Raw genomic sequence first — 26,326 nt, 5'->3', positions numbered from 1 at the left:
TCATGTTGATGCTATATTGACCTGAATTAGATTACAGCAGGAACAAACATTCCCTTTAGACATAATGGAAACAACAGGACGCTTCTCATTAAACATGTATCTGTGCGAGACAAAACCTATAACCATTCAACAGGTTACATGTGATAAGTGATTAGTCCCCTCACGTGCAATCCTTTCCCACTAGCTTTTACAAAGTGCCACGAGAACATGTGCCAACAAATGCAGTGTTAGACAGACTGACAGTGAATGTCTGGCATCATGGTGGCCGTGTGCAATGAGATAACTGAACACAAACATAGACAATGCTGTGCAGATTTTAATGAGCAGTGACAGCCGATGCAAACAATGCTGGCTAATAAGGCAGAGCATTAAATGTAGGTCAACAAAAGCAGGGAGTGCACCAACAGTCCTGTTATCTTTTTTTGAGACGGCTGTCATGAGTGACATGCAGCCGTTTCCACTTCCTGTATGTTGGACTCAAAACAAGATCCTGGATTGTGAGCAAAAGGTATCCTGCTGATGCAAGACATTAGTAAAGTTTCATGTTGACAGTTGGCTAATAATCAGATTGCCTTGAAAGAAATGGAGGAGTGGTTTTGGTCAGAAGTGAAAACTAATTCAACACCATGAATAAAATACTGCATTGTTTAACCTCAAGTTTGTTCCTCTTTGGAATAATATAAAACTCTGTGTTGTTAGAAGAAAGTTAAACCTGAAATACCTACTGTCTATTCTTCTTTAAAATCTCAACTGGTAACATGCAACATTTTCAAGACATGTGGTGGGCATATTGCTCAAAGAAAGCCTGTTTCTTTGTTTCTATTTCAAAACCTTGTCCCACAGTGTTTGCTTTTAGAGGCTTTTTTTTTTTTCAAACTTTTCTATCACATGAAATCATTTTTCCATTAATAGCTGCAGTTTTAAATTCCATGTAAACAAGATTTGCAGCACTCTTATTCAAAGCATTCCAGTTATGAGACAACAAAGTTATTCATTGCTGTTGTAAAACTCCCTCCGTTTCTCTTGTTATGGATGCTGTGGGAGCATTTGCATAAAGCATCTGCCAATCAACATATGACTGTGATTAAATGGAGATGGAAAAGTAATTGCACACACATTCAACCATGCATAAAAAAACATAGACACAATGGGATAGTTATCTCTAATGGAGTAGTCATGAAGTGGATATTGCATTTTTGCTATTGTGCAAAATAATAAGTTCCATACAAACTTTCATCAACTTTTGTAAACAATTCCCTGGAGATTACTAACATGCAATAAAAATGAAAAGCAACCTACATCGACATACATTCTTGATGGCCTGAAGCTTTTATTGTGAAATGTACAGTAAATGTTGATATTGCTGGATCTGATGAGAGTTTTACATGCCAGTTATTAAAAAAATAACCCAGTGTCTTATACTTATCCCCTCAATGTATTAAAAGTGCAGCTTGCCATTGATTGTATAATGAAATTCCTAATGAGGGTAACGAGGGAATCCTACTCTTTTGTTTAAGAGAAGATTTTTTTTTGTAAGGAGGCGACTCAGAGGACAGATGGTTTTGGGGGATCTTAATGAGATACTTATTCATGTCTGATGTCAGAGCAAAGGAGGGGTGGGGGGGCGGCTTTCTTTGCTTACAGACTGCACTCCATGTTAAATGTGGGGACATAACAAAAACATTATTTAATGTATTAGTTAGTTAAATTGTTAAGTATGTTTGTCAGTGAAGCAATGGCTTACTATCTTAACATGTATTTGCACAACATAATTAAATGTTGTTTCAGGGACTTTAACGAGCGGCTGTGCTTGCTTCTTTAGGCAATTACCAGCGGAGTAAAGAGTAAAAGACAGTGATGAATATTTTAGAGGCACCGTCACTCCTCAGCTGAAATGAATATCACATGTGAAACACACACCAATGGGTTGCTTCTATAGTATTGTGTCTTTTAGATTGCATGAGTCAAAGATGTTTAATGATGTGGAACGAGATATTTCCTTAATAATTTACCTGGAAGCAAGATAACAGCCACCAAACTTGTATTTTAGTTTGTTCTGAATATATCCTCTGCACAGAATGTGGTTAACAATCATTTTTAAAACAGATTTTTTATTAAATATGCTAACGAACAACATGTTAACATCCTCCTGTAAACTAAATGTTGACTTTGACCCATATTTCAATTTAGGGCAACTGAGGTTAAACCTGTAAAGCCTTATTAAAAATGGCTGTGTTTTTTGGCACATAAACATGTGGAAAATCTGCCTTTGAGTCGGGAAATGCATCAAATAATTTCATTTGTCACTCATTTTCAATGTTCATTTATGAATAGTAATTTTCTTCCATGGTGTTAATCGTCATACACATTGTGTTAAAATCATGTTTGAAGCACCAATGGTTACCATTTCCTGTGTTTTGTCCGCTATCTCACACGCTAAATTCTTAGCAGCTCACATTTTTATCACTTATATCCTGTTTGTTGACACGGGTCAATAGTAAGGAAAGGAAAATCCTTTATGCAAATACTGTGCATCCAGGAAAGCTCAAACATACATCAAATTACCTGTTAGCTCAATTCTTGGAAATCCCCTTTAGCCATATTTACCTAAAGTAAACACAACTTCATTCACACTTCATAATACATTTTCAAGAGATAGGTCAAATAATGTAATATAGCACTGAGGTTGATTTTCTGTATCTACTTGCAGTAATTGTACAAATGTAGGTCCTATGAACCAAATAAAATAAAACCTAAATGTTGCAAGACATTCCCAAAGTCATGTTGTGAACACATCATTTTGAAAAAGTAAGATAACAACGGCGCTTCCCTCATTTTCCCTGCCTTGCTAATAATAATTGCCTGTAATTGTTCAATTTAAAGTAAGGCAACTCTTCTACTTCTTTTTCCTCAAACTTTCCTCTTCTTTTCTTGGACATACAATAGATTATGGTGGCCAATAAGTATTCTAATGAAAATTCTGTCTACACTAATTACACAGTCATTTGGGGGGTGCAATCTAAAGCAATTCCTTCTTTATTGTTGTTTGTTGATCCAATCTTGTGTTTCCTATTTGTTTGCCTGTCATATGGTTGGCTTTGACATAATTTTATTGGGTTGTGTGTGTAATGGTGACATTGTAATCATTTTAATTATGCAGAAGCTTATATTTTTTAATAAGTTGTCATGGGAACAACCAATAAGCATCCACATAACCAATAAACTGATGTTATATGATTCAACAAGGATTACAGAAATTAAATATTGAGTGCAACAGACAGACATAGGCCAATGCCCCCAAATAACCTTTATAGAAAAATTCAGAGACCACAAAATCCACTTAAAGGTCACTATTGATCAGAGGAAACAAGGAGCCAATATTTAGGCCTGTCATAAGACAAATAAAACTGTTCAATACAATATATTGTGTAAATGTATTATATTATATGGGGATGCGGCGCCGCCTTTAGCCCCTCGTGGTTCATTATTATGAGGATTCAGTGAGATTCAGGCCGGCCGGCAGCTGCTGGATGAGAGGCAGAGGGAGGGAAGGAGGGAGCTAGGGAGGGAGGGAGGGGATGCGGGGCTTGTTCACATAATAGCCGGCGGGTGAAGGCGTGGTGAGTGTGGCTCAATACGAGTGTGTGCGCTACAGTAGTACCGGAGGATGAACATGGACAGCGGCTGCACGGCAGCTCCCCTCCCCGGCAAAAGCAGCTGGGGAGAAAGCTGAACGTGGAGAGATCAATATGCAGAGATATCTTATCAATACATAAACCGGATACAAGGAGTGCAAAGGTAAGGCGATATATATATGATGTGATGGAGCTGATTCAACCCGCCCCACTGAGCTGAGGGGAGACAAAGTAGACCGAGTCATGGACGCATGTGAACCGGGGAGGGAGCATGAATGAAAATTAAATTGGGTTTGGCTCTCTGCAGCGACCGGCGTTTTTACGCAGTAAAACGTAGAGAAGTGAGGCTTTATTGGACATATCTGTTATAGTCATGGAGCTCAGGTGGAAACCACCCTTATACAGTAGCCCATAGCACATTCATTGTTCTCCCTGCACAGTGGAAGCTGGCCCTGAGGTGGGCTAGTCTCATTAAGGGATGCTGTGGACAATACTGCTTGTATTTAGCAGTGATAATGTGGGTAGTGATGTTAGATGGGATTATTAAATGTGATTAAGTGAAAGAAAAAGTAGTTTTATAAGCTATTTGACTGGTCTGATATGGGGATGCAGGTTGAATAAGACGTTGGTTTAGGTACAGTGACATGGTGAATATGTGGAGAAAAAAAGCCTGGCCAAAGCATTACTTAATATTTATGTTTCTGATGTTTTATAATTTCCATTTTCCTATTTTGTTTGTGATTTGTGACTACTGCTTATCAAGGCCAAGCATTTTTAGCCATGTCATACAAGAGCATTAGTTGCAATAGTTTTGATAGGCAAAGGTATCATCCCTTTTTACCTCCATGATCTGAATGTTAACTGCATTGTTCTGGCAGATTCTGCATATCCATTTGTATTCCTCTGGTAAAAACAAGGATGAGCCCTGCAGAGGTTGACACTGACCTCCTGGTGTTATCTCTCAGTTGAAGGAAGAGACGCTTGGCTGTGTGTATTTAAAGCATTGTAAACAGGAACTATTGTTGTGTGCCTGTATGACAGACAGCGTGAAACTTTGTCACTGTGTGTCCGAGGGGATGTCCTGTAGCATTTATCACACGTCAACTTTTTTATGGGAATATTCTGACTCTTTTAGGGTCATCAAGGGTTTCTGGCTAATTCCTTCAGTAGACAGGCAAATCTCAGCACCCAACTCAATATACTTCTTATGGGCACACTCCTCTTGTCAGTTTGAGAGCCTAAAGAGACAGGTGTCTGATGCTGCTGAGAAATATCTTCAGTTGGCAAACGTCCATATAGGAATCAAAGCCTCCTGAGTCTCTCTGAGAAATGTGCTAAAGACGGTGAAGGAGAAAGAGAGATCTATTTTTGGACAGGCAAGTAATCGTGTAGTCATACACTTTACACATGGAATACATCTGATAAGATGAAAGCTGAGCAATGGAGTGAAACAGGTTGGCAGGTGAGGGTTTGTGGTTATAACTTTTAGTCTTGTGCAGCCTACTGTACCTGAGAATCTGGGGAATCCAGTTTCAACAGCTGACCCTTAAGATATGATTAAGGTAAAGGCAATACATGTACATTCATTACATTCCTTAATATCCTTATGGTGTGTTTCACTAGGCTGCAGAAACACTTCGTCCAGATCTTGAAATTTGGTCCTGTTCCATTTTCTCCACCCATTCACGTCCGTGCCTCAGTGCCTCAGTGCCTCAGTGCCTCAGCTCTGCAGAAAGTCACTGCAGTTCTCTGTAATGAAACGCTGCAGTTCTGTAATATCAGGAGTGTGAGTGGGGACAGCTGTGAAACCCAGAGAATGAGGGCAACTGGTGGTAAAGCTCTTGTGATTGCTTTTAGACGAGTGTGTGTGTGTTTTGAATCATTCTCTGCTGCTTTCAAGGAATTTAAATTATGCGCTGTGATGCTGCAGTTAGACTGTTTTGAACTCTTAAATCTGTAACCCAAGCCTCTTAATAGAACTTTAATCAATCAAGATGGAGACTTGTTTTTTTAAATGGATTGATTAAGAAAAAAAGCTCCTTTGCTGCCATGATCTCTTTTGATGACACCCAACTCTGATTCCTGTAGAGTTATACCTGATAGCTAAGAGTATGTTAAAGTTTTCCCTGTTAGCATCTTAGCATTGTGCGTTGCTGTCTCGAAGTACAGCCTCACATATGGCTTTAATGTGTTTAATAGAAATGTTGATCTGGGTCAAGATCCTACATTTTGAATTACCCTGCAACACCTTCACAGATTTATCAAGATTGTACTGACACTTAGATGTCTTTAAGTCTTAGCAGCTTGAATTAAAATGCACACATCTTTCCCTTTCCTTGACTATTTAGCTTGTTTCAACAAAGTCACAATCGCTCAAGGCCATTTCGTACGACAGCAGCCCAAATTCAGTGACTTCAAACACTGTGCAGCTCAGAATAAAACACATAGGGAGGGAAGCTTTAACTTTCATTCAACTATAATTTAGGCTGCCTTGAACATTTGTTCTTATTTAGCTTTTTATACCACTAGCATTCAACCCTCCAGAGACTGAAAGAAGCAGATTTGACCACTACTGTCACAATGGCTGCTGATAAAATATTATGGTCTTGCAGTTGTAGGACAGCCATAACAACATATATCACAATGTCCTCTGGTTTTTGTGGACGTCCTTTTTCTGGGGTGTGAATAAGAACTGCAAGATGACATCATTCGCATGAATCACTCCTCTGTGATGCCTGCCCTTGATTCACCGAGATACCTTGTTATAAAAACGAAATTAATATTTATTTCAGGTTTTAATTTCTCAATAATATCCTGAGCCTCATTGCTAGCACGTATTTACCGGATATCACAAACGGACAGTCTGGTTCTCTTTTTAAGGAGATGATTCTAGACTGATACCTTTTGACCGCTGACAACATGAGTCATGATGAGATATCAGATACGGTTTCAGATAAACCTGTGCTGTTTCCTTCAGCCCACAGCCTCTGTAACCAGGGCTTCTCGCTGTGTACTTGCTGTTCTGAGCACTCCTGCCTTTGGTGTTTTATTTATTATTTCTGGACTGCCAATACGCCTACTAATCAAGCATCCTGTCCTTGGGCTTCTTTTAAGAGAGCTAACATGTTCTTGCTTCAATGTGAGACCAAAAACAAAATGAGGATTTCAGTTGAATCAAGATAAAAAAACTAAACTATTTGAATCATTATTGTCGTCATTAATCACCCTGTCAGGGGCAGAGGACAGCTATCATTACAACATCGAAGAAGAACTGTAAAATCTCATGTAACCAAAACACAGAACTTATTATGTTTCCCTTGATCAACATTGTATTGAGTATCATATCCTGTTATGGAGTTAAGGTTTTTATTTGTCTCTATATGGGCTTCTTCTCTGTGAACAATGGTCTGATTCAGCCGCAATCTATTAATGGTTGAGTTTATCATTTTATCTTGTCAAAATTGTTAAGAAGAATTGCTTGGGAATTTACAAACTGGAATACTTTGTATCTTTTTGTGATTGTTGAGAATGTCGTGCAAAGAACATGTAAGCATGGAGAGCAGACACTGACTTGTGTGTGTGATACCAGCTTCATCAATAATGCATGAAGACGGGAAACTGAGATAAGACGGACTGCAGTCTGGACATGACATTTAACCAGCGTGACGTATTAAACACTGACAGACAGTTTACTCAGCAGACAGAGAAATCCTCCTGTTAGCTCATGTACAACTCCAAGCTTGATTGGGTGCTATTTCTCATGAAATGGAAATTAACATTGTGCTTTTTGTAGGAGTTACATCTCCACATAGTACCAGGCTATGTTTTAATGAACATGAATACTCCTTGTTTCTTTTTTTAAGGGGGCCACATCTGCACTTTCCCCAAATCTCCATTGGGATATTTGACTGTACAGCATAACAAGCTGTCTATACGCCAACCTCAGGCTGCAGACCAGAGACGGACCAGCACCCTGCAGCGTCTCTGGAGAAACAATCACAGAGACTGACAGCGCTTTTATCTCCACCCTCCATGTCTCTTCTTCATGAAGGTTCAATGCTCGTCTTAACCCCACAGGGTCCAAGGCTGCCCTTTTGATTCAGGTTGAATAGGTTTTGTTTGGTTGAGTAACCTGCACTGTCTGCTGTGCTGTGACCAATTCAAGTTCATCAGGAGATGACACATGTAGATTTTAAGCAATAATTAGAAGAGCTGCAACGAATAGTAGATCAATCCATCAATAGAAAGCAACTATTTTGACACCTTACAAGAAAACATACCAAATATTTGCTGGGTCCAGTGTGATGATTGGCTGTGGTTCTGCTTGACGCCCATCTTGTTTTATTTAGCAGCAACTAAAAGATCATTGACATCCACCTGTCTTTTTTTCCTTCTCTACATTATCATTTTTTACATTTGGATTGTCTGTGTTGTAGTTGTATTGTCTTTTTAATCTATAGGCCTACACACACGACACCTATTGCTGTACGTTCTGGGAGAGGTATCCCTCCTCAGTTGCTCTCCCTGCAGCTTCTTCCATGTTCCCCATTAATTTTGTTCGGGTTTCTTGGGAGTTCTTCCTTGTATGCTGCCATGGTCTAAGGACAGAGGGTGGTGTATGCTGTACACACTTTAAAGCCCCCTGAGAGAAATGTTTGCTATGTGATGTTGCTATAAATATAAAGCCACAGTCTTGTTTCGGCAAGCTATTTCTAGAGGTGTTTCCAGCCCGTTTCACTACCTTGAATCGATTTAAACATAATCATAGGTTCCATCTTGTGTTTTCTAGTTGTGTGCATTTGTAATTATTCTGTCTTTTATGATGCTGCCAGTTTTAAATCACAGCCTGTAGCCTACTGGTGGCTGTGTTGTGGTTGTGACAGAGGAGCAGCAGGGTTAGGGAGGGTTGCTGGGTTGCTGTGTCAGATATAAATAGCAGTTCTTGTAATGATTATAGCCCTCAGATGATTAATAGGGTAGATTTCTAAAAAAGCTCGGCCCTTCCTTCCACTCACTTCATCTATATCGCATGTACTATACAACTCATCCCAGCTGAATCTGAGCTAATAACTGCTTTTGGAAATTCCTAAATGGGGCAAGCTAACTTAAAGGTAGGGTAGGTAAGAATGGATAAACCAGCTCGAGTGCGCTAGAATTTTAGACTATACGCAGCCGAAAAATATCTGCCCCTTCGTTCAGACTTCCTTACAGAGCCCCTCCTTCAACACACACGAACGCGCACATGACCAATGAGGGCACGAGATAAATTTGTGCACAGATTGAAGGCTGACAGGCAGGTAGGCAATCCAGTTATTTTAGCCGGGCCGGCTAAAATAATTGATCGTGCTTTTTACAGCGCTACGGCTTCCACAGATGACATTTTATTTATTTATTGTCAAAGAATTTAATGTATTCATTGCTATCGGGATGTTAAGAGCATTCCATGGAATATAACAAGTGAATTACCTACCCCACAGTTAAGAGGCCATTTTCTCAATTTGAACAACTTCTCCATATAGAAAAAAAACAATAATCCCGGCACCATCTAGTGGCCAATATATTTACTGTACATGCCAGGCCAGAGCCATGTCATGTTTATTACAGAGACGTGTAGTGTGACCCCACCCATGATGCAGTCATGGCTAAATCAAGCTCAAATCAATGTAATAATACTCCTGGTGATTGTGAGCAGCAGCAACACTCCAAATTAATTGAAGTCATTGAATGTTCACCTTTAATTTAAATCATGACAGAGAATTTACGACTGTTGTCAAAAGAAAGACGCATCATTCAGAGGCTGTAATTGACAAAGTGCTCGCTAAAAGATTACAGATGGTTTAATTTAAAGAAGTGACGGGGTGTGTCACATTCGAGTCAGGCAGCTGGGCAATTTGTTTAATCGATTATTAGTGCGAGGTGAGAAATAGATAAATGGGAAGTAGAGTGTATGTAGAGTAAAGCCTCTTTGAGTTGTTTCAATCACTTTAGTGCCTCAGGAGGAGGAAGTCAGAGACACCTGACACCGAGATTCAAACTCAATTTAGCCACAGATCAGCACACGAATGATCGAAGCATCTTAAATGTCTCAGTAAACTCAGTAGCATACTTAACCACCTTATATTGACCGCTTATGTTGCCTGTCTGACCTCCATTGTTCATATTAAGAAGCAGTAAATCCTACAGTGTGGTCAGCATTCTGATCCTGCCTGCCCTTATTCAGTCAGCTGTTGATTTCTCATAACACTCAATAATCCACTGCTGCTCAAAGCTAGGGCCTGGCTGCTCAGTTAATGAACTACATTGAACAAGTTGCTGTTTGATCCACTAATAGTCTGGACCGGAGAGGTGACTCTTGTAAAAGGATGAGTTTTGGTCAGGGATGCGTCCACGCCTGCAGTCTCTCTCTCCCTGGAGAGGTTTACCAGGTACAGCAGCCGCCCCGTGCTCTCCAAGAAGTTGTGATGAGCCTCATTCTGTCACTTGAAAAGGCTTTTTAAATCTGTTTGAATTGTATCTTTTTAGTTTGTGAGCAGGTTCTTTGTTTTGAAAAACTGCTTCAGCCTCAATCTGTCATTTATTTCCCCTGGCTATTGGATTTATAGTGACTGAGTGTCTTAGAAGTCAGGCTGAATCTGTGATGCAAATCGTTGTGTGAAGGGCACTGTGGTCAGAAATATCTTGCAAAAGCAAACAGGAAAGCTTCTTGCTTCTTCATCTTGTGGGTACGAGTTACAGAGAACTGGGTCTCATCGATGTAGAGTTTAGTCAGAATCTGATATGAGGTTGTGTGGTTTGGGCCCTTACGCAGTAATGCTGGTTGGATCTTGTTGTATAAATGATAAAAGAAAAGAGTGTAAACTTTGCAATTATGAAGATATTAGCCATGGTCACAGAAGTACTCCGTTACCAGAGTCCTGTTTTTTAAAATCGTATTTATGTGAAGGTCCATGTGTATTTCTAACAAATGTACTATCAAAAGTAAATGTCCTTAGAAAATTGATCCATGTGAATGTTATATGACTATATATTATATAATTATATGACTGTGATGATTGCATTCATGTCTGAACAGTATTTTAATTTCTGAGCTGTTGGAGGAGAACATTATATATTTTTGGGTAGTTTAATGTTTAGGAATTCATATTCAAAGTAAAGCTATCAAATAAAGTTGATCAAAATGTGCAATGTTTCCCACTGAAATGTAGTGCAGTGAAAGTGTAAAGTGCTGTGTTTAGTACAGTGCAAGAAATGTACTTTCATATACTGGATATTTCTTTGAATTACTGAAAAGCTTGACAGACGGAAAGACTCAGTTAAATGTGAAAGGTTCAAAACTGTATAAATCCTTTCTCTGGTTGCTACGGCACCAAATCCTTAAGACAAAGGTTTATTTGTCACCAACAACATAAGTGGTTTTCTTTCTTTTCTGTATTTACCACCAAGGACTTGGCTCAGTTTGATAGTGAAAATTAACTCTTGGACAGATATTTAAGTGTAAGAAACCGGATAAGGCCTGATATGTATCGGACAGCTTTTTAAAAAAAAAACATAACCAACACTCGGGACCGTACGTCATTTTGCCTTGTGATGAGGAATCGTCTGCAATCTGTGTCACAAGATTTGAGCTTCCTCTTCCTCTCCCCTGCAGATGACCGAGGGCAGACTGTGCCAAGTGCAGCTGCTGGAGGACAGGAAGCTGGAGCTGCTGGTTCAGGTATGACGCTCCTTAAAGAGGTTATAATCAAAGGTTTAACAACTGATCAAATTATGATTATGCGTAATGTGAAAATGGTTTCTGGTTTTTATGAACCCAGTTCCCCTAAACTCTAATCAGCATGTTTTAACTCATAACAAAAAAAACAACTTCTGTTTGCAACCCAGCTGTTTTGGTTCACTCTCTATGTTCTCATAGCTTTGGTTTTTGTTGGTTTTTTATGAGCAACAAGCTATAAAAACAACGCTACACTACCTGCTCAGCCCAGACAGTATGTTAACATAGTGAGTGTTTTGTAACTAAAACGCCCGATACTTCCCTCAAGAGTCGGTGGAAGCCAAACCACAGATAAGAGGACAGAATATTAAACTTAATTCATCAGGTATCCCGAGATCACCAAAATGAATATGAACATTAGCAACTGTTTTGCTGCGTTCTGCAACTTCAACGATTATATCATCGTTATTTTTTTTAATCGAAAATAAAAAACGTTATTTGTTTCTGTAGTGTTGCCAAACCTCATAACAAATATATGTGAAAAACATGATCAGTTGGTGTATAAAATGATTTTTTTTCAGCAGATCGTGAGTATGTGCGCTGTTGAAGGGTCCTTGAACACAACATTACATCCTCAATTTATTTTCTGTTGTTTGCAGTTAATCTTCCAGTCTCACTTCACTTTAGACGGAAGCAAGCAACAGTGAAACTAGTTATCTCAAGTATCTGTGACACATTTATCAATGTATTTTTAACTGAAGATGCTTACCTAATATTTTGAATTACATTAGGTATCCTACTAAATCTAAATCTTCCTCCACAGCAAAGGCTGCTGTCGTACGAACTCCTCGACCTGGTGTCCTCACACTTCAACCTCAAAGAGAAGGAGTTCTTTGGAATCGCATTTTGTGATGACAAGTATGATAATTATTGCCTATATTTATTTTTCAATGGTCTGAATATTTACATATGTCCATACAGTATGTGCGTGTGTGTTTAATGCTTTCCGATTCTTCTGTCTGTTTGACTTTTGTAGTGGGCAGCGTAAATGGTTGCAGATGGACCGCAGAGTTCTTGAACATGACTTTTCCAAGAAGTCTGGGCCCATTGCCCTCAACTTCCTGGTCAGGTAATAATTGACTTTTCTCATGCAAATCACATGATCTCCAGCAGGGAGCACTATGTTGTCAACGTGGAGTAAAGCTGTGAGCTCTCAACACAATGTCCAGTGTAGTTACGGTCATGATGTCAAACTTGTGGTTTTAAAAACATTGACATTGGTAGTTTTCAATCTTTTGCACGTGATTATAAATTCTCACTCTCACCCACACCTCACACACATCAGATTAAACATTCTTTATTCAAATTGTTTTATCACTTCAGCAGAAAGTTCACAGTAATATATACAGTGCATATCTACAGCAGAAAGGTTATGCATCAATGGAGTATCTAAACATGAATACACAATATGAAAAATACAGAATAAACTAGATTACTCTATAATAAACCAATCTCCTACTACATTACATTTACATTACATGTCACATGTTAGACGCTTTTATCCAAAGCAACTTCCATACTCAATACTGTGGGCAATCCCCTCAGGAGCAATTTGGGGTGAAGTGTCTTGCCCAGGGACACAACGACATGCTGACTGCATTGGGGTTTGAACCTGTGCTCTCTTGATCCGAACACCAACGCTCTATCCACGCCTCCTATTAAAACATAAAAAATAGACATAGGAAAATATATACATTACAAAAGTGTGCAAAGTAGCTACATCACACAAAAACATTCACTAGGCACGTTAAAGTTCAAATTGTGGTTTTCTATATTAAGCAGCGATAACACCCATTATCTCCGTTTAACCTTTTCAATTGTTCTGTTTGCATCTGCTTTTATCCTCCACAGGTTCTATCTAGAAAGCATCACACAGCTTAAGGACATCACCACGGTGGAGTTATTCTTCCTGAATGCAAAATCTGCCGTCTACAACGTAAGTTACTTGTTACTGAAGCCATGAAATAGACGCCGCTAGTTGCGTTTTAGCTCTCCGATGATTCACTGTCTGTGGACCCTCGCAACTGATCAGACAATAGCTGCAGGGCACGGTTTGTTCACTCTGCTGGCTGGAATGTAAACTAGACAGAAAGAAAAAAAAGACACAATGTTTCAATTTGAGAATAAGCTGAGTTTCATGTTGTGCAACAGAGAAAATGTTCTATGTTTGGATTGAGAAAGATTTCTCCACATGGACTTCATTGTCTCCATCCTGTTAATATTTTTCCATATCGATCTATTTTGTCTCTCAGGGGATTATAGAGGTGGAGAGTGAGAACGTCTTCAAATTAGCCGCAAATGCTTTGCAGGTTAGTGCTTTTAATAGTCTCATACATACATCAATTGCCACATCTTTTATCCCTTTATCTGATAAGATGTATTTATTTCTCTCTAGGAGGCAAAGGGGGACTACACAAGGTAAGTGCATACTCTCAGCTGGGTAAGAGTTATTTAACAGCAGCAGGACATGTTAATAGAGAACTCTTAGCGAAGGCATTCAATCGTCACAGCAGAAATCAATAGCAGTGTTATGTGAGGTTTACCACCGACTGCTAAGAAGATTGCACCGTGCAGCTAATGAATATCATAGTGCTGATAGAGGCCATGTATTGCAGAGCAGGGACGGCTTTGAATTGCAGAGAGCAGCTATCATCTGTGCTGATATTACACGTGTAGTGCTCAGAGGGAATACTGCAGGTCTTTGTGCAGCTCGCCACCTGGCATCAGATAATTTTGGAAAACAGACATCTTTGTTCATATGAGTAGATTCTTTGATATGGTTGCTGCCAGGCCTGAGCCCAGTGCCATTAGGGAAACTGAGGACGTGTCCTCTGTGTTACTTTTGGGATTTTAAATAGATTTTAAAGCCTTCTTATTTAAACCAAAGCTTTTTGGCTTATATTTGCATTCCAGTGCTGCTTAGCCAAAGAAAGAAAAGGACTAACTAGTGCCTTACTATAAGGATATTCCTGGCAATGTAGAGAGTGAAATTGACCTCACATGTAATTGATTGTGGTGGGAAAAGTATTCTGATCCTTTACTTAAAAAAAGTTGGCAATACCACAGTGTGAGAATACAGTATCAGATACTAAAAGTGCTCCTTGTTCAGATCGGATCCTAGTGTTGGTGCAGCCCTTTCATATTATTTAAAGTGGACCTATCATGCTATATTTGAATAACATAGTGTAGGACCATACCTATATAAGGCATATTTATACTTTTTATTTTTCAAAATACCAAACAGATCATGCATTTTAGCCATTCCTCATTTCGCTCAATTTAACACTGTCTTTGCATGGGCTGATTCTGTGAGAACAGCACCATCTACAGGCCTGGCATATGTACTACAGCGTCTCCAGCGCTTTCGAACGGCAATGTCAGTGGCTGTCTCCTCCTGATTGGTGGAGTTGGCCCAATAGCGCCACTTCTGTGACGTCATAGAAGTGTTCAAATCTGGATCAGTCTGTATCAGATCCGTTGCAGCCCCTTTTTAAGAGATTTGGGTATGGAGGAAAATAGAGAGGGTTGTGTTTTCTGACACTTGGTGAGTTCCCTGGAACACCGGGGACACATATTCATGTATAAAAGACGTACAAAAGTGCATTTTGCATGATAGGTCACCTTTAAAGTAACTCCAGCTGTCAGATAAATGCACTGAAGGCAAAAGCTCACACATGTCTTCTGAAATATAGTGAAGTAGAAGTTTTAAAGTTGCAGAATATTAATATAATCGCTTAACATGTGCTGTTACATACATCACAGGTTAATGGCCTACTTTCCTGACAAAGAAATGTGGAAAAACAGGGATTGTCCACTCAACTTCCCAAATAGTTTTCACAACTATTTGTCTTCTCTGTTTTAGTGATGAAAGCACACGAGCTGAACTGAAGAAGCTACCAACTCTTCCCACCAAAGTCCTCAAGGAACATCCGTCGTTTGCATACTGGTACGCTTTTTTGAAAAGCTTATTTGATATCTTGCCTATAACAATGTCTTTTATTGCAGGCCTGTAGATTACACTTCATCACTAAAGCAATACGTGTATGGATGATTAACATTACATGCAGTGGCAGGTTCAGTTTTATGGAGGAAGTAAACTCCATTGAGCTAACAAGCTGAAAGTGCTCCATAGTAGGGTTTAACGTAAGCCAGCTGGCCAAACAGTCCTCTACACATAGTGTGAGGCAAGACAACACATAATTCAGAGGAGATAAAATATATAATAAGCAAGATAAATGTAGGACTGCTACAAGAACTTTGCACTTTTTCATTAAAACCTAATTCCCCCCTGGGATTAATGTAGTATTTTACCAAATAAGTATGATTTCAATGTATTGATGGATTGGTGATGAAGAGGAACATTTAAATTAAAAAAACGTTAATTATTTTTGTAAAAAACTGATTTGAGTTTGATAAAATGTATAAATCTTGTTTTAATCTATTTAACTAACTATATTATTTATCAATGCATTCAGTTATGTTTCTGACGACCGTGTTGCATGTTGTCAGTTACGGGGCTACATCTGTTTTAAAGTGTGAAATTGTGTTTTCTTTATGTGACAGTGAGGATCGAGTAATCGAACATTATAAACAGCTGAAAGGAGTCTCCCGAGGACAGGCCATTGTTCAGTAAGTACTGAAGAAAAATGTGTATTTGCTGCAAATGGTTCAACACCAGTGATTAGATGATGGATGTATTCGGCTTTAAGTTCATTAATCTTCCCCTCACCTCTATTAGTGCCCCCCTTCTCTCCGTGTCTCTCCGGCACTCCTTTTCTCATCATCTGATTGAAATCAATTGCTCCTCTTCAGTGAATCCCACTGATTTACTGGACTGAGGTCAAACACCCAGTTTCGTTTCACATGTCCTAAGTAAACCCCATGCAGCTGTTCTAGCCTGTGGTTTTAAAATCAATTGTTTTTGTTCTAGGTATCTGACGTTAGTGGAATCGTTGCCCACGTATGGCGTGCATTATTATGAAGTGAAGGTAGGTCTTCCGCCGTGATGAATGGGAAATGGCAGCTGTTGCACTTGAAACTGAGTCAACCATCAAGCTGTGCTCTTGCCTCACAGGATAAACAAGGGATCCCGTGGTGGCTTGGAATCAGCTATAAGGGCATCGGCCAGTATGACCTGCAGGATAAATTGAAACCTCGAAAGGTAAACATTCCCTGCTGCTCCATCTCTAAAATGGCTGCTTTCCTTTTCCTCTGCTTCACTGATCTGACTGTGGACATGATAGCACAGGGGTAAGCTCTGCTTCTGAGCCCGGTGATTCACTGGCTCGAAATTCATGCATCATCTATTTTACCCCAACAAACGATTGGCTTCAGCTGCGGCGGCAGACGAGGCCAGACTTGAACAATTGTGGCAAAATCTAGAGATCTCTAGCCGTTTGCTTTAATGAGTGTTTTTTTATAAAGTGTGAGATTCATACTAAGAACCTGCTTTTCTCGATACATTGGTGTCGTTTTAGCATGTTAGCTTATAGCAGAAACACCCATGTGAGTGATCTATCTGCTACGTCCATGTTGTTACTCCGGTATCTGCAGGGTGCAGCAAAGCAGTTCAGAAGTGGAGCTCCAAACAATTCACATGAATCTACTAGTCTTCCTGTTCATGTCTGGTAATCGCTCGACATGGTGCAATCCATTTTTGTCTTCTTCCAAAGAGTTGTGCAAGGCAGCGGTGCGTGCTTTGGAGAGAAGAGGAGGGAGTGAGTTGGTGATGTCAAAGGGAAAGGGGCAGGATATGAGGCGTTACAATGCATGCTCTGAGAATACTTGAGGAGACAAGTCAGGAGGTGACAGGGAGTGGGGAACAAAGCGTGTGTTTGTGGTGATAACAAAGGATTTAATAACTTAAACAGGACTGTTTTACTGGTAAGTCTGCATACTTCTTTGCCGGGTTTGAAGTAGTACTGCAAATAGACTGAGCTTTTCTTAAAATAACATTTGTTTGGTCATTTAAATATTGAATCAACAGTCAATCTTTCAAATTCTAATAGTAACACTGGATTTGTGTTAATTGTTACTGCGTGTTTAGCATGTAGCAGTATTGTGATACAATATACTTCTCAAAGCAGCCACATGCTGTATTGTTTTCTGCGTGCTGGTAGTGTTTAATTTCCCAGACACAGTGAGTCACTGACCCAAACAGGCTGTTCATATCTGGCTGTGTTCAGGGAACACCTGGGTTACACAGGGATAGACGCGATGAGCCATGGAAAGAGCCGTATACTGCGATGAGTTTTTGCCTAATGTCCCCTTGTGGCATTCTTTGCTGTCTAACACCTGCATTATTGCAGACTGTGCATGCCAGGAGGCACAGACCATAATGACAGTTTATATTACAGTCTGGCTTTTTAAATGATTATGGCTGAGCGAAAACACCTGCATTCACTAGTCTTTCTAACAGTTTTATTGCAGTAATGCTACTGATTGTTTAGAAATAAAATATGAATATTCACCAGGAATTTAGGCACACAAAGATACATTTTAAAGCCATTGTACCTTACCCACTCCTCTACATTTCAGTTTGAGAACTACCGAGGCGAGCATATCTTCCATTTTTCCTAATGAGATATTTTTTATTTTCACCCCCAGCTTTATCAGTGGAAGCAGCTGGAAAACTTGTACTTCCGGGAGAAGAAATTTGCCGTAGAAGTGAATGATCCACACAGGTAAGCATTAGGAGAGATAGTTCTTTGTTAACCTGCTTTTAGTCAAATATTCACTTGTTTTGCCTACAGCTGTTTAGTCTCTTATTAGGTGTTTCTCTTCAGCTGCATCTAAAGAGATCAGTCATGTTACTTCTAGTTACATTTGGTTAAAAAATCTCAACCTTCAATCCTCTTCCGGTGTGTTTCTTGCAACAGGAGAGCAGTAACCAAGCGCACCTTTGGGCAGACGGGCCTACTCATCCACACGTGGTATGCCAGCCATTCTTTGATCAAAACCATATGGGTCATGGCTATTAGCCAGCACCAGTTCTACCTGGACAGAAAGCAAAGCAAGGTTAGTGTCATTCATCTGTCACTGCTTCATTACATTTGAAAATGACTTTCAATTTGTGGCTCTAATCTTTGGTGCAAACGAGGTGTGCAAATATACATTATGGTTCATACAGTATGTATATTTTCTACTTTCTTGTTTATTTCTTGTCTTTGAATTTTTATTGTACAATGCCATGTCTTTTTATGCTGCTGCAACACAAACATTTCCCAAATTGGGATCAATAAAGTACATCTTATCTTATCTTTTTTTATTCTTTTAGGGTAAATTAGTAACAGCCAGAAGTGTGGAGGAAATTGCCATGGATCTCACGGAGCACGGGGGAGCGAAAATCAACAGACTGGGAGACGCAGGCCTGAACAAAACCTTAATCACAGCCAGCAATGGCAGCCTGGTGTCTACAGGTTGGTAATTATATCACTTCATGAAGCAAGGGTCTATTAAGTTCATGTTTGTTTAAGCAAAATAATTATTATCATCTCGGATCATATCCATGCTCCCAGGGATCTCTGATTTTAAAAAGTAGAGGTGTTATATTAGAAAGTCAGCTCACTGTCATGACACAAGGGTTATTTTCAGATGTAAGCTTCATGTTTGCAGGAATAGTAAGGATGTTGTCTTCACAGGTTCTGCAGACTCTGAAATGAGTGAAGAACAGAAGAAAGAGAAACTCTCTGATCTAAGGAAAAAAGAGCAGGAGATCCAAGATATTCTGTCCAAGAAAACAAAAGAACTGAAGAAGATTTGCTTGAGAGAGGCGGTGAGAAATCATTTTGTATAACACTTCTTCTGCACTGGTGCTACATTTAACAAGGCACATACACGCTTTTCTAAACAACCATATCCCTTTAACTGAACTCCCCTTATTAAGATTGATGCTTTCTGCTGTTACACTCAGTTCAATGTGTTGTAAGTATTGAAGGGAACTCGTTGTTTGTGTTTTTCAGGAGATCACTGGCAAGCTGCCGAAGGAGTATCCCCTCTCTTCAGGAGAAAGACCGCCACAGGTCAGACGGCGAGTTGGCACTGCTTTCAAATTGGATGACCTGTTCCCCTACAATGAGGTCAGTGTTTAACAGTTTTGTCTATATGATAAATGTGACTTTAAAGGATTATCTCGCTGATATTTTACTTGTAGTTCTCTACAATCCAGCAAAAATGATCACAGCTAACAATTCATTTATTAACAATTAACAATCCTACTTGATATGGCTTATTCCTCTCTGCCATGGAGCAAAGTTGTTGTCTATTATTAACTATTCAAAGTGCATCCATGAGCAATGCTGCACTGTTCTGGTGCTGCAAATACTTGCTTGCACACCACAATTGACTGCAGAAAAAAAAAATCTAAGTGAGTTTTGCTACAACTTTTTTAGTAATTATCTTATATTCTCCTGAAATTATAAATACATTTGTATTTTCTTTAAGATAATACTTGGAGCAATGTTAATTTAACTCTCCTTATTAAATCTTTTGACATGTATTACATTTTTTTAAGCACCAGCTGCCCCTGAAATGTTGTGCACTAAGCTACTAATTTGCTTGACATGACATTATTGCATCTACAGTGTGAGGAAAAAATATAATAAATAATGTCATCTTAAAAAAATGACTGATTTAGGTCCTCACCTCAACTTGACATGTCGACCTAATCTGATTAACTTCGTAACACATTTAAAAAAAAAGGTGACAGCGGTAGTTATCATGTGATTAAACTCTGATTTACTCATTGTTATCTTTCGGGATTTGCTGCAGGATCCCATCCTGAGGAACCTGGAGAGCAGATTCGCGCTGCAGCAGAAGATTGTGGAGGCGGCCAAGAAGCTCGCAAATGAAGGAGAACTGTGCAAAACTGTGAAGAAGAAGAGGAGAAGAAACTGTTTGGATGCCATGCACAAACTGCAGCAGATTGAGGATGAGATGAACCAGTACCGCATCAAGAAGGGGAAAAAGCCCACGCAGCGGGCCTCAGTGATCATTGCAGGTATGCTGCAGCTTCATCTGTTTTAAGGATGATTAAGTTATATGCACAGTAAATAGAGAGAGTTATCTTCTCTTTTTCCAGATGAACTCGTCCGTTCAGACTGCAGCTCGCTGGCTAGTCTCCCGCTGGATGATGGTGAGTCAGACAACACACATTATGGTGCATTAAAATCAACCTGCTAGACTAGTATAATACATATCATTGAGACTACTTGTAAAAGAGGGGGTGTCAGTTTTGTTAACAGTGGGTTTCCTTTGTGTTCAGATGACTTGGATGGTGTCAGTCAGAGGCCACGCTCGCGGTCCGTCCAGGGTTCCCCTCAGCTCAGTCCGATGCGATCGCTGGGAATAGAATATGATGTAGATAGACGTGGATCTCCGAGGGAAAATCATCTAAACAAGAACCACAGCAGGTTTGGAAACGCATTTACTATCCCTCTCGTGCGAAGTGTGTAACTTGTTTTAAAAACCTTTGATTTAATTTAAAGGATGTTCTTCAAAGAAAGCAATGATATCATCATTTGGCAGGTTCTGTAATATTTGCCATGTCATGTTTGCAGCCTCATTCCTTTCCTCACATGTCATACCTTTTTTCCTTTTCTTTTTTGTTATCCTCTCCATACCCTTTTAGACTAGCTTTTGAAGGCCAGGATGCTTCCCACTACCACCAGAATCCAAGAGAGGTCTCCTCCACCCACAGTAGTCCCTATAAAACCCTTCCCAGACCTCTTAGAGATCCACGCAGCATGCCTCCCACCCCGGTTATGACCCGCAATGCCTACAGCAGCAGCCAGCTCAGGTGTGATCCGCTGCGCCAATTTATTTCCTTTTTTTCATTACCCTTATCCCCACTTCCCTCTAACCTTTACCCAAAGCTGTCATGCAAACCCCTAACCTTTATTTTGATGCAGACATCCACAAATTAACTGTAGATGTTGCTTCTCCAGGTCCGAGGGGTCTCCTCATTGCTTCAGGCATCGAAGCGGGAGTCTGGAGTCGCAGCCTCGGCTAAAAAAAGATTCTGACTCAGAGAAGCCAGTTTTTATCTTGTCACCTTCCCACCGCAGCAACAGCACAGAGGTGTTGGAGGATTGTTCGTCCTACACCAGCCAGTCCAGCCTGGACTACTGCGGGGCGCCCAACTCCCACTACAGTACGCTAGACTCCCGAACCTCAACCATGCATCGTCTCCACAGGAAGGTGGAGGTGTATGGAAACACCGGGAGTATGCCCAACTTGGTCCAGCACCCCTCTGGTTCTAGTTACTCATGTGACACCTCATCACACTATGCACCCAGTGCCTACTATGTGGACATGGAGCCTTACGCTAACGGTGCCTACGTGTATGAGAATGACGTGGAGGGCCACTACAATGTCAACCCTTCCTACCAAATAAATGGGTACAATGACAGATACAGGACTTACAGCAGCGACCGGGCAGATAGTATTTCCCAGAATCCCTACGCTACAGTGAGGCCACCGCGAAACAGAGAGGGTCCCAGAAATGAGCTGTTGGCTAAGAACATGCAGAAGGCCCTGGTGGCGGAGCATCTGAAGGGCTGGTACCACCGAAGCAAGGGCCCTGGGGTTGGAGGGAGGGGGATGCTTTATGATTTTGACAGCGGCTCTCAGCTCAGCCTGGGATACCAGACCATGCCAGCAGCTTTCAGCCACTCCAGCAGAACCACCTCCTTTTCTTCAGGTGAGATTATCACTTTGAGCAGTCTAAAACATTTAGATGTATTGAAAAATATTTATCGAAATAAAACCTGTTTCTGTTCTCTTCTCAAGTGCATCAAAAATGTATTTATATCTACTTTTTCTTTTTAACAAAAGCCAGTATGGTCTATGTAAGCATCCTGCATGTGATGCTTTTTTTTGTTCTATATACTCCCTTATCTAAATTCCTGCCTTAAAAAGCAGCTAACATACTCAATACAATTGTAATTGTGTGTGTTTCAGTCGAGAGTTTCATTTTTTTATCGTTCAAAATGTTCCCAAATTGGGATCAATAAAGTTCTATCTTATCTTATCTCTTTCCAGGATGCCAAGACGTTAAGTCTTTGACTGTGACTGTGTAAATATAATTGAAAAACACTAGAGGCAAGAACAGTCATAGTCACAATGGGAAAATCATCTTTGTTTTTAGTAAACATAAGTGCTTGGTGGTTTATACTGCTGATCCACCAGCCCACAATATAAATATGCGGTAGGGCTATTAGTCGACTTTTTATTCAACATAAAAACGTACTGTCATGGCTGAGATAGTGTTTATTTGCTTAATACAATCTACTGTATCTATTAGATGGATATTTTCAGAATTGGAATAAAAGCTTGTTTTACCTTCTTGATTAAAAAATAATTGAGTGTACTGCACATTAACACTGATTAAGTTAAGTAAACAGATATGAGATGCACAAATTGAACTTGAAATTAAATTGGAAGATATTGGACTAACAAACTAAAATAAGTTAAGCAAGTTTTAGCACTATGTCATAAAATGTAAAGTCTCCATGTAAAGTGGCAGGCACAGGACTGTAATGACATATTCCAGCAGAATCTTGTGAAGGGTAAACAGTTTGTTTTGCAGTAGTGGCGTAAAGATAGATTTAAGAGTGTTTCCAATAACAACAATTACTCCCAACTCCAACATCAGCTGAGTGTTTTTGCCTGTGTCTTGTTTGCAGTGTCCTCAGTGGAAAGCGCAGGCAACTGGCGCAACCAGCTGGCAGTCGGCCTGACAGATTACGAGACACCCGACACACCTCAGTACACACACCCTGCAGCGCCGGCTTCTCCGTACAACCGCAGTCCCTCACACAGCAGGTGAGTGATGCACTTCACTTTCCACACTGAGCTGTGGATGCAACAGGGAGTTAGTCAGTCACCAGGAATTAAGGGGATGTTTAGTTTAATTATTAGTGCAATGAAAGTAGAAGTAGTGGTTGCTGTCTAAAGGATGCAATAATTAGCCTACTTTTGTCCCTGTTGATGTTTAGCAGCAGGTACAGATGTCAGTTCCTCTCCTGTTTCCTGTAATGCATGCTGCAGTTTGAGGACTTTGTTTAGTGTGCTGCTCTGCCCTTGGATACACATCACATTGTATTACTGTGTGATGAGGTTTTATCTTATGTAACCTGAAACTATTTAACAAAAAAAATGTAGAGAATGTAATCATGAGGACCTTCTTTCTTTCTTTCTTTCTTTCTCTCTCTCTTGACTCATGATTAATGCTCATGTGTGCAGATTTCCTCCAGAAAACAAAGTGTCTGAAACAATGCCTAAAAAATCAGAGTCAGTTGAGGTGGTTGGCTCTGAGGCCGCTAGTACAGATGAACCATCAGACCACCTTTCTAGCACTTAAGGGTGAGACCAGCGGACTGCTTTGTGTCGTGGTGCCAGTCATCTCCATTTGACATCCCATCTTCATTCGTGTGTCACCTGTAGCTAGTTTATTCAAGTCATCCACATTTTCATATTGTGGTTTCGAGATCACAGCCTCGCATTTGCACAAAAATGTACCACTCATTATGTTGATGTTCTTTCACCTGACAAACAACCCTCAGGAATGTCCTCTTCGTTCTGTATATCACATAATCAAACAATAAGAGTGAGCAGCACTGTGTGGCTGTGCTTCAGCAGTGCAGTGTTTTGAATGTAATACTAGGTCATTAGGACAAATACAACATGCTATTCAGAACATGTAGGCCTACTATCTATTGCGGTCACCATCTTATCTTAGCATGCTAACTTTTGCTAATTAGCACTAAACACAAAATAAGGCTCAGGGACTGTCATTCATTTTGCAGATTTTTGCTCATGAAACCAAGATGTTGGGCATATACACTTTTGTCCCTGATGCATCACTGAAGCAATAGCAATTCAACTAGAAGGGGAAATGAATGTCAAGAAATGTCACTGAAGGAGGAGCCCTGGTAGTATAGGGAGTATCATTAAGGCTGAGTCCTACTGTAGCTGCAGCGGCCCATGTTTGAATCCAGTCCTTGGAATAAAGCAGGAATGACAAACAAATATCATTAAATGTCTGGAAAGTTCAACTCTAGGAAAGTTCAGGGGGTCACTTAAGTCGCAAGGCCTTCTTTTTCAAGGACAATAAAAGTACAAGGCACATTTTCATGGCAATCCATTTGTTGACATATTTCAAGCTGGAAACAAGTGGTGTACTGACTCTTGCAGCTTAGCAAAGCTAGAAACACAAGTTCATGAACCCTAAATCAGGTTGCATGCCATCACAAAGTACTGTGGACTTTTTGATGTATTGCATTTCCATTCCTGAGTTTTCTTTTTTTCCACAAACAGCAGTCACTCACTTCTTGTTGAACTACTACTCCAACAGTTGAGCTACAGTCAGTTTGACATGTTCTTTTCTCACTGCCTGCACAGATTTCACATGGATGGAAGCTACATGGGCATCCACTGAAGAGGACCAAACCAAACTTTGGCACAAACAAAGCCATGGCCAGCAGCACATGAAGGAGAAGAGGCTGAAACATAGGCTGGACACACACTTTTTGTTTCTGCCTAAACCCCGTCTTGGAAGATGTTTCGTGTGTTTTCAGCAGAGTCTATGTGTACGCCGTCCTCATGTTAAACCTCTGAACACAGTGATGACACTCTTGAATGACTTTTCCCATGTGCCTTGGATTGGATGGATTGTACAGGCAGATGAGAATGTGTCAAGGAACTTTAAGATGTTGCACAACCACACTGGATTCAAACCCTTTTGTGTTTTAAAGAGGAAAAAACAGGCGACATGGGTTTTTACTGGAATCCAACTCCATGTGGAACTAGCTACCGCATTATACAAAACAGTAGGTTATAGAATAAAATGTTTTTCACCACTTTCATCTCAGTAAAGTAACATAGTCTTAATTATAACATCCAAATAGAAAACGAACATGTTCCCAATGTGACATTACAAGAACCCATTATTATTAGGCTGTGTATTTGATGACTTAACATTTCTTCCTTTCATTTAACTTTTATTCAGATGTATTATGTCAATATTGTTTATAAACCATTTTGTCTATGTTGGTGGCGTAATGTGTTTTGAAATGCATGGTAAGATTTTTTTAATTTCATTTACAAGAACTTCTTTTTATATTAACAGAAGACCACTGCCGTAAAAAAAACCCATATTCATGTCTCGTTTTCTCACATATTTGTACAGTCAGTGTGTAGTTACATGTTAGATGTTGTCATAAAATATTTTCCACTGGGAACAAGGATGTGAATAAATACATGTGACCGACAGAAGGCTGTTGTCACCTTCATTGAGAGGTTTGTTTGGGGGGTAAACAACCAGGTCAGGTTCTGTTATTGAGTACACGAGTAAAACCTTAAAAGTATAGCTAAACCAACTAACTTTTGGTAATCACTTAGTTGCTGAGATTTAGATGAGAAAATCGACACCACTAATCTATCTGTCAATCAAAGATATGAAGCCAAAGCTAGTAGCCTGTTAGCTTAGCTTAGCATAAAGACTGGAACCAAAGTAGCATTTAGCCTGGTCAAGAGATACGAATATTTTTCAATAGGTCAAACTCCTCTTATAATTTTACTCCTAGATTTGTATTTCTTGTATAAATAATCTGTAAAGTCATGGCACCAGGTAATTTAAACTAGCAACATTTAAAACTGCTTTGAGTAATGATCTAAAAAAAACTCTTGAGAGAAGAAAATGCTTTCTCTACAATGTTAGTATCCATTTCCCTATTGAGAAATGACTTCTTAATTACCGCTTCTGGCTGGATCTCATTTGTTTGTTGTGCAGCGCTTCAGAGGTTATGAACTCTGGGAGATGGGGAGGAGCTGTGCTCGCCACCGGCCCAGTTTAAATGGTCCACCTGCTGCTGTCAATCCCACACTTTTCCTGAAGCAGCTGTCATCCCAAAAGATCCTG

General features: G+C 39.9%; 1 protein-coding gene across 1 annotated transcript; it reads left to right on the top strand.

Moving 5' to 3' along the window:
* Nucleotides 1-3,611: 3,611 nt before the first annotated feature.
* Nucleotides 3,612-25,680, top strand: frmd4bb (FERM domain containing 4Bb). Its single transcript, XM_079674100.1, has 24 exons — nt 3,612-3,798; nt 11,284-11,349; nt 12,170-12,264; nt 12,383-12,475; nt 13,258-13,342; nt 13,659-13,715; nt 13,802-13,824; nt 15,269-15,352; nt 15,970-16,035; nt 16,337-16,394; nt 16,481-16,567; nt 18,013-18,089; nt 18,285-18,423; nt 18,683-18,824; nt 19,047-19,180; nt 19,368-19,484; nt 20,176-20,404; nt 20,486-20,539; nt 20,669-20,816; nt 21,035-21,202; nt 21,351-22,105; nt 23,091-23,229; nt 23,650-23,769; nt 24,808-25,680. The coding sequence occupies exons 2-23, from the start codon at nt 11,284-11,286 to the stop codon at nt 23,765-23,767; spliced, it is 2,934 nt and encodes a 977-aa protein (XP_079530226.1). The 5' UTR covers nt 3,612-3,798; the 3' UTR covers nt 23,768-23,769; nt 24,808-25,680.
* Nucleotides 25,681-26,326: the final 646 nt, after the last annotated feature.

Source organism: Notothenia rossii (genome assembly GCF_949606895.1).
Source record: "Notothenia rossii genome assembly, chromosome: 4".
Lineage (NCBI taxonomy): Eukaryota > Metazoa > Chordata > Actinopteri > Perciformes > Nototheniidae > Notothenia > Notothenia rossii.
Note: the sequence above shows the minus strand (reverse complement) of the source record. Positions and strands in the feature narration are given on the sequence as shown.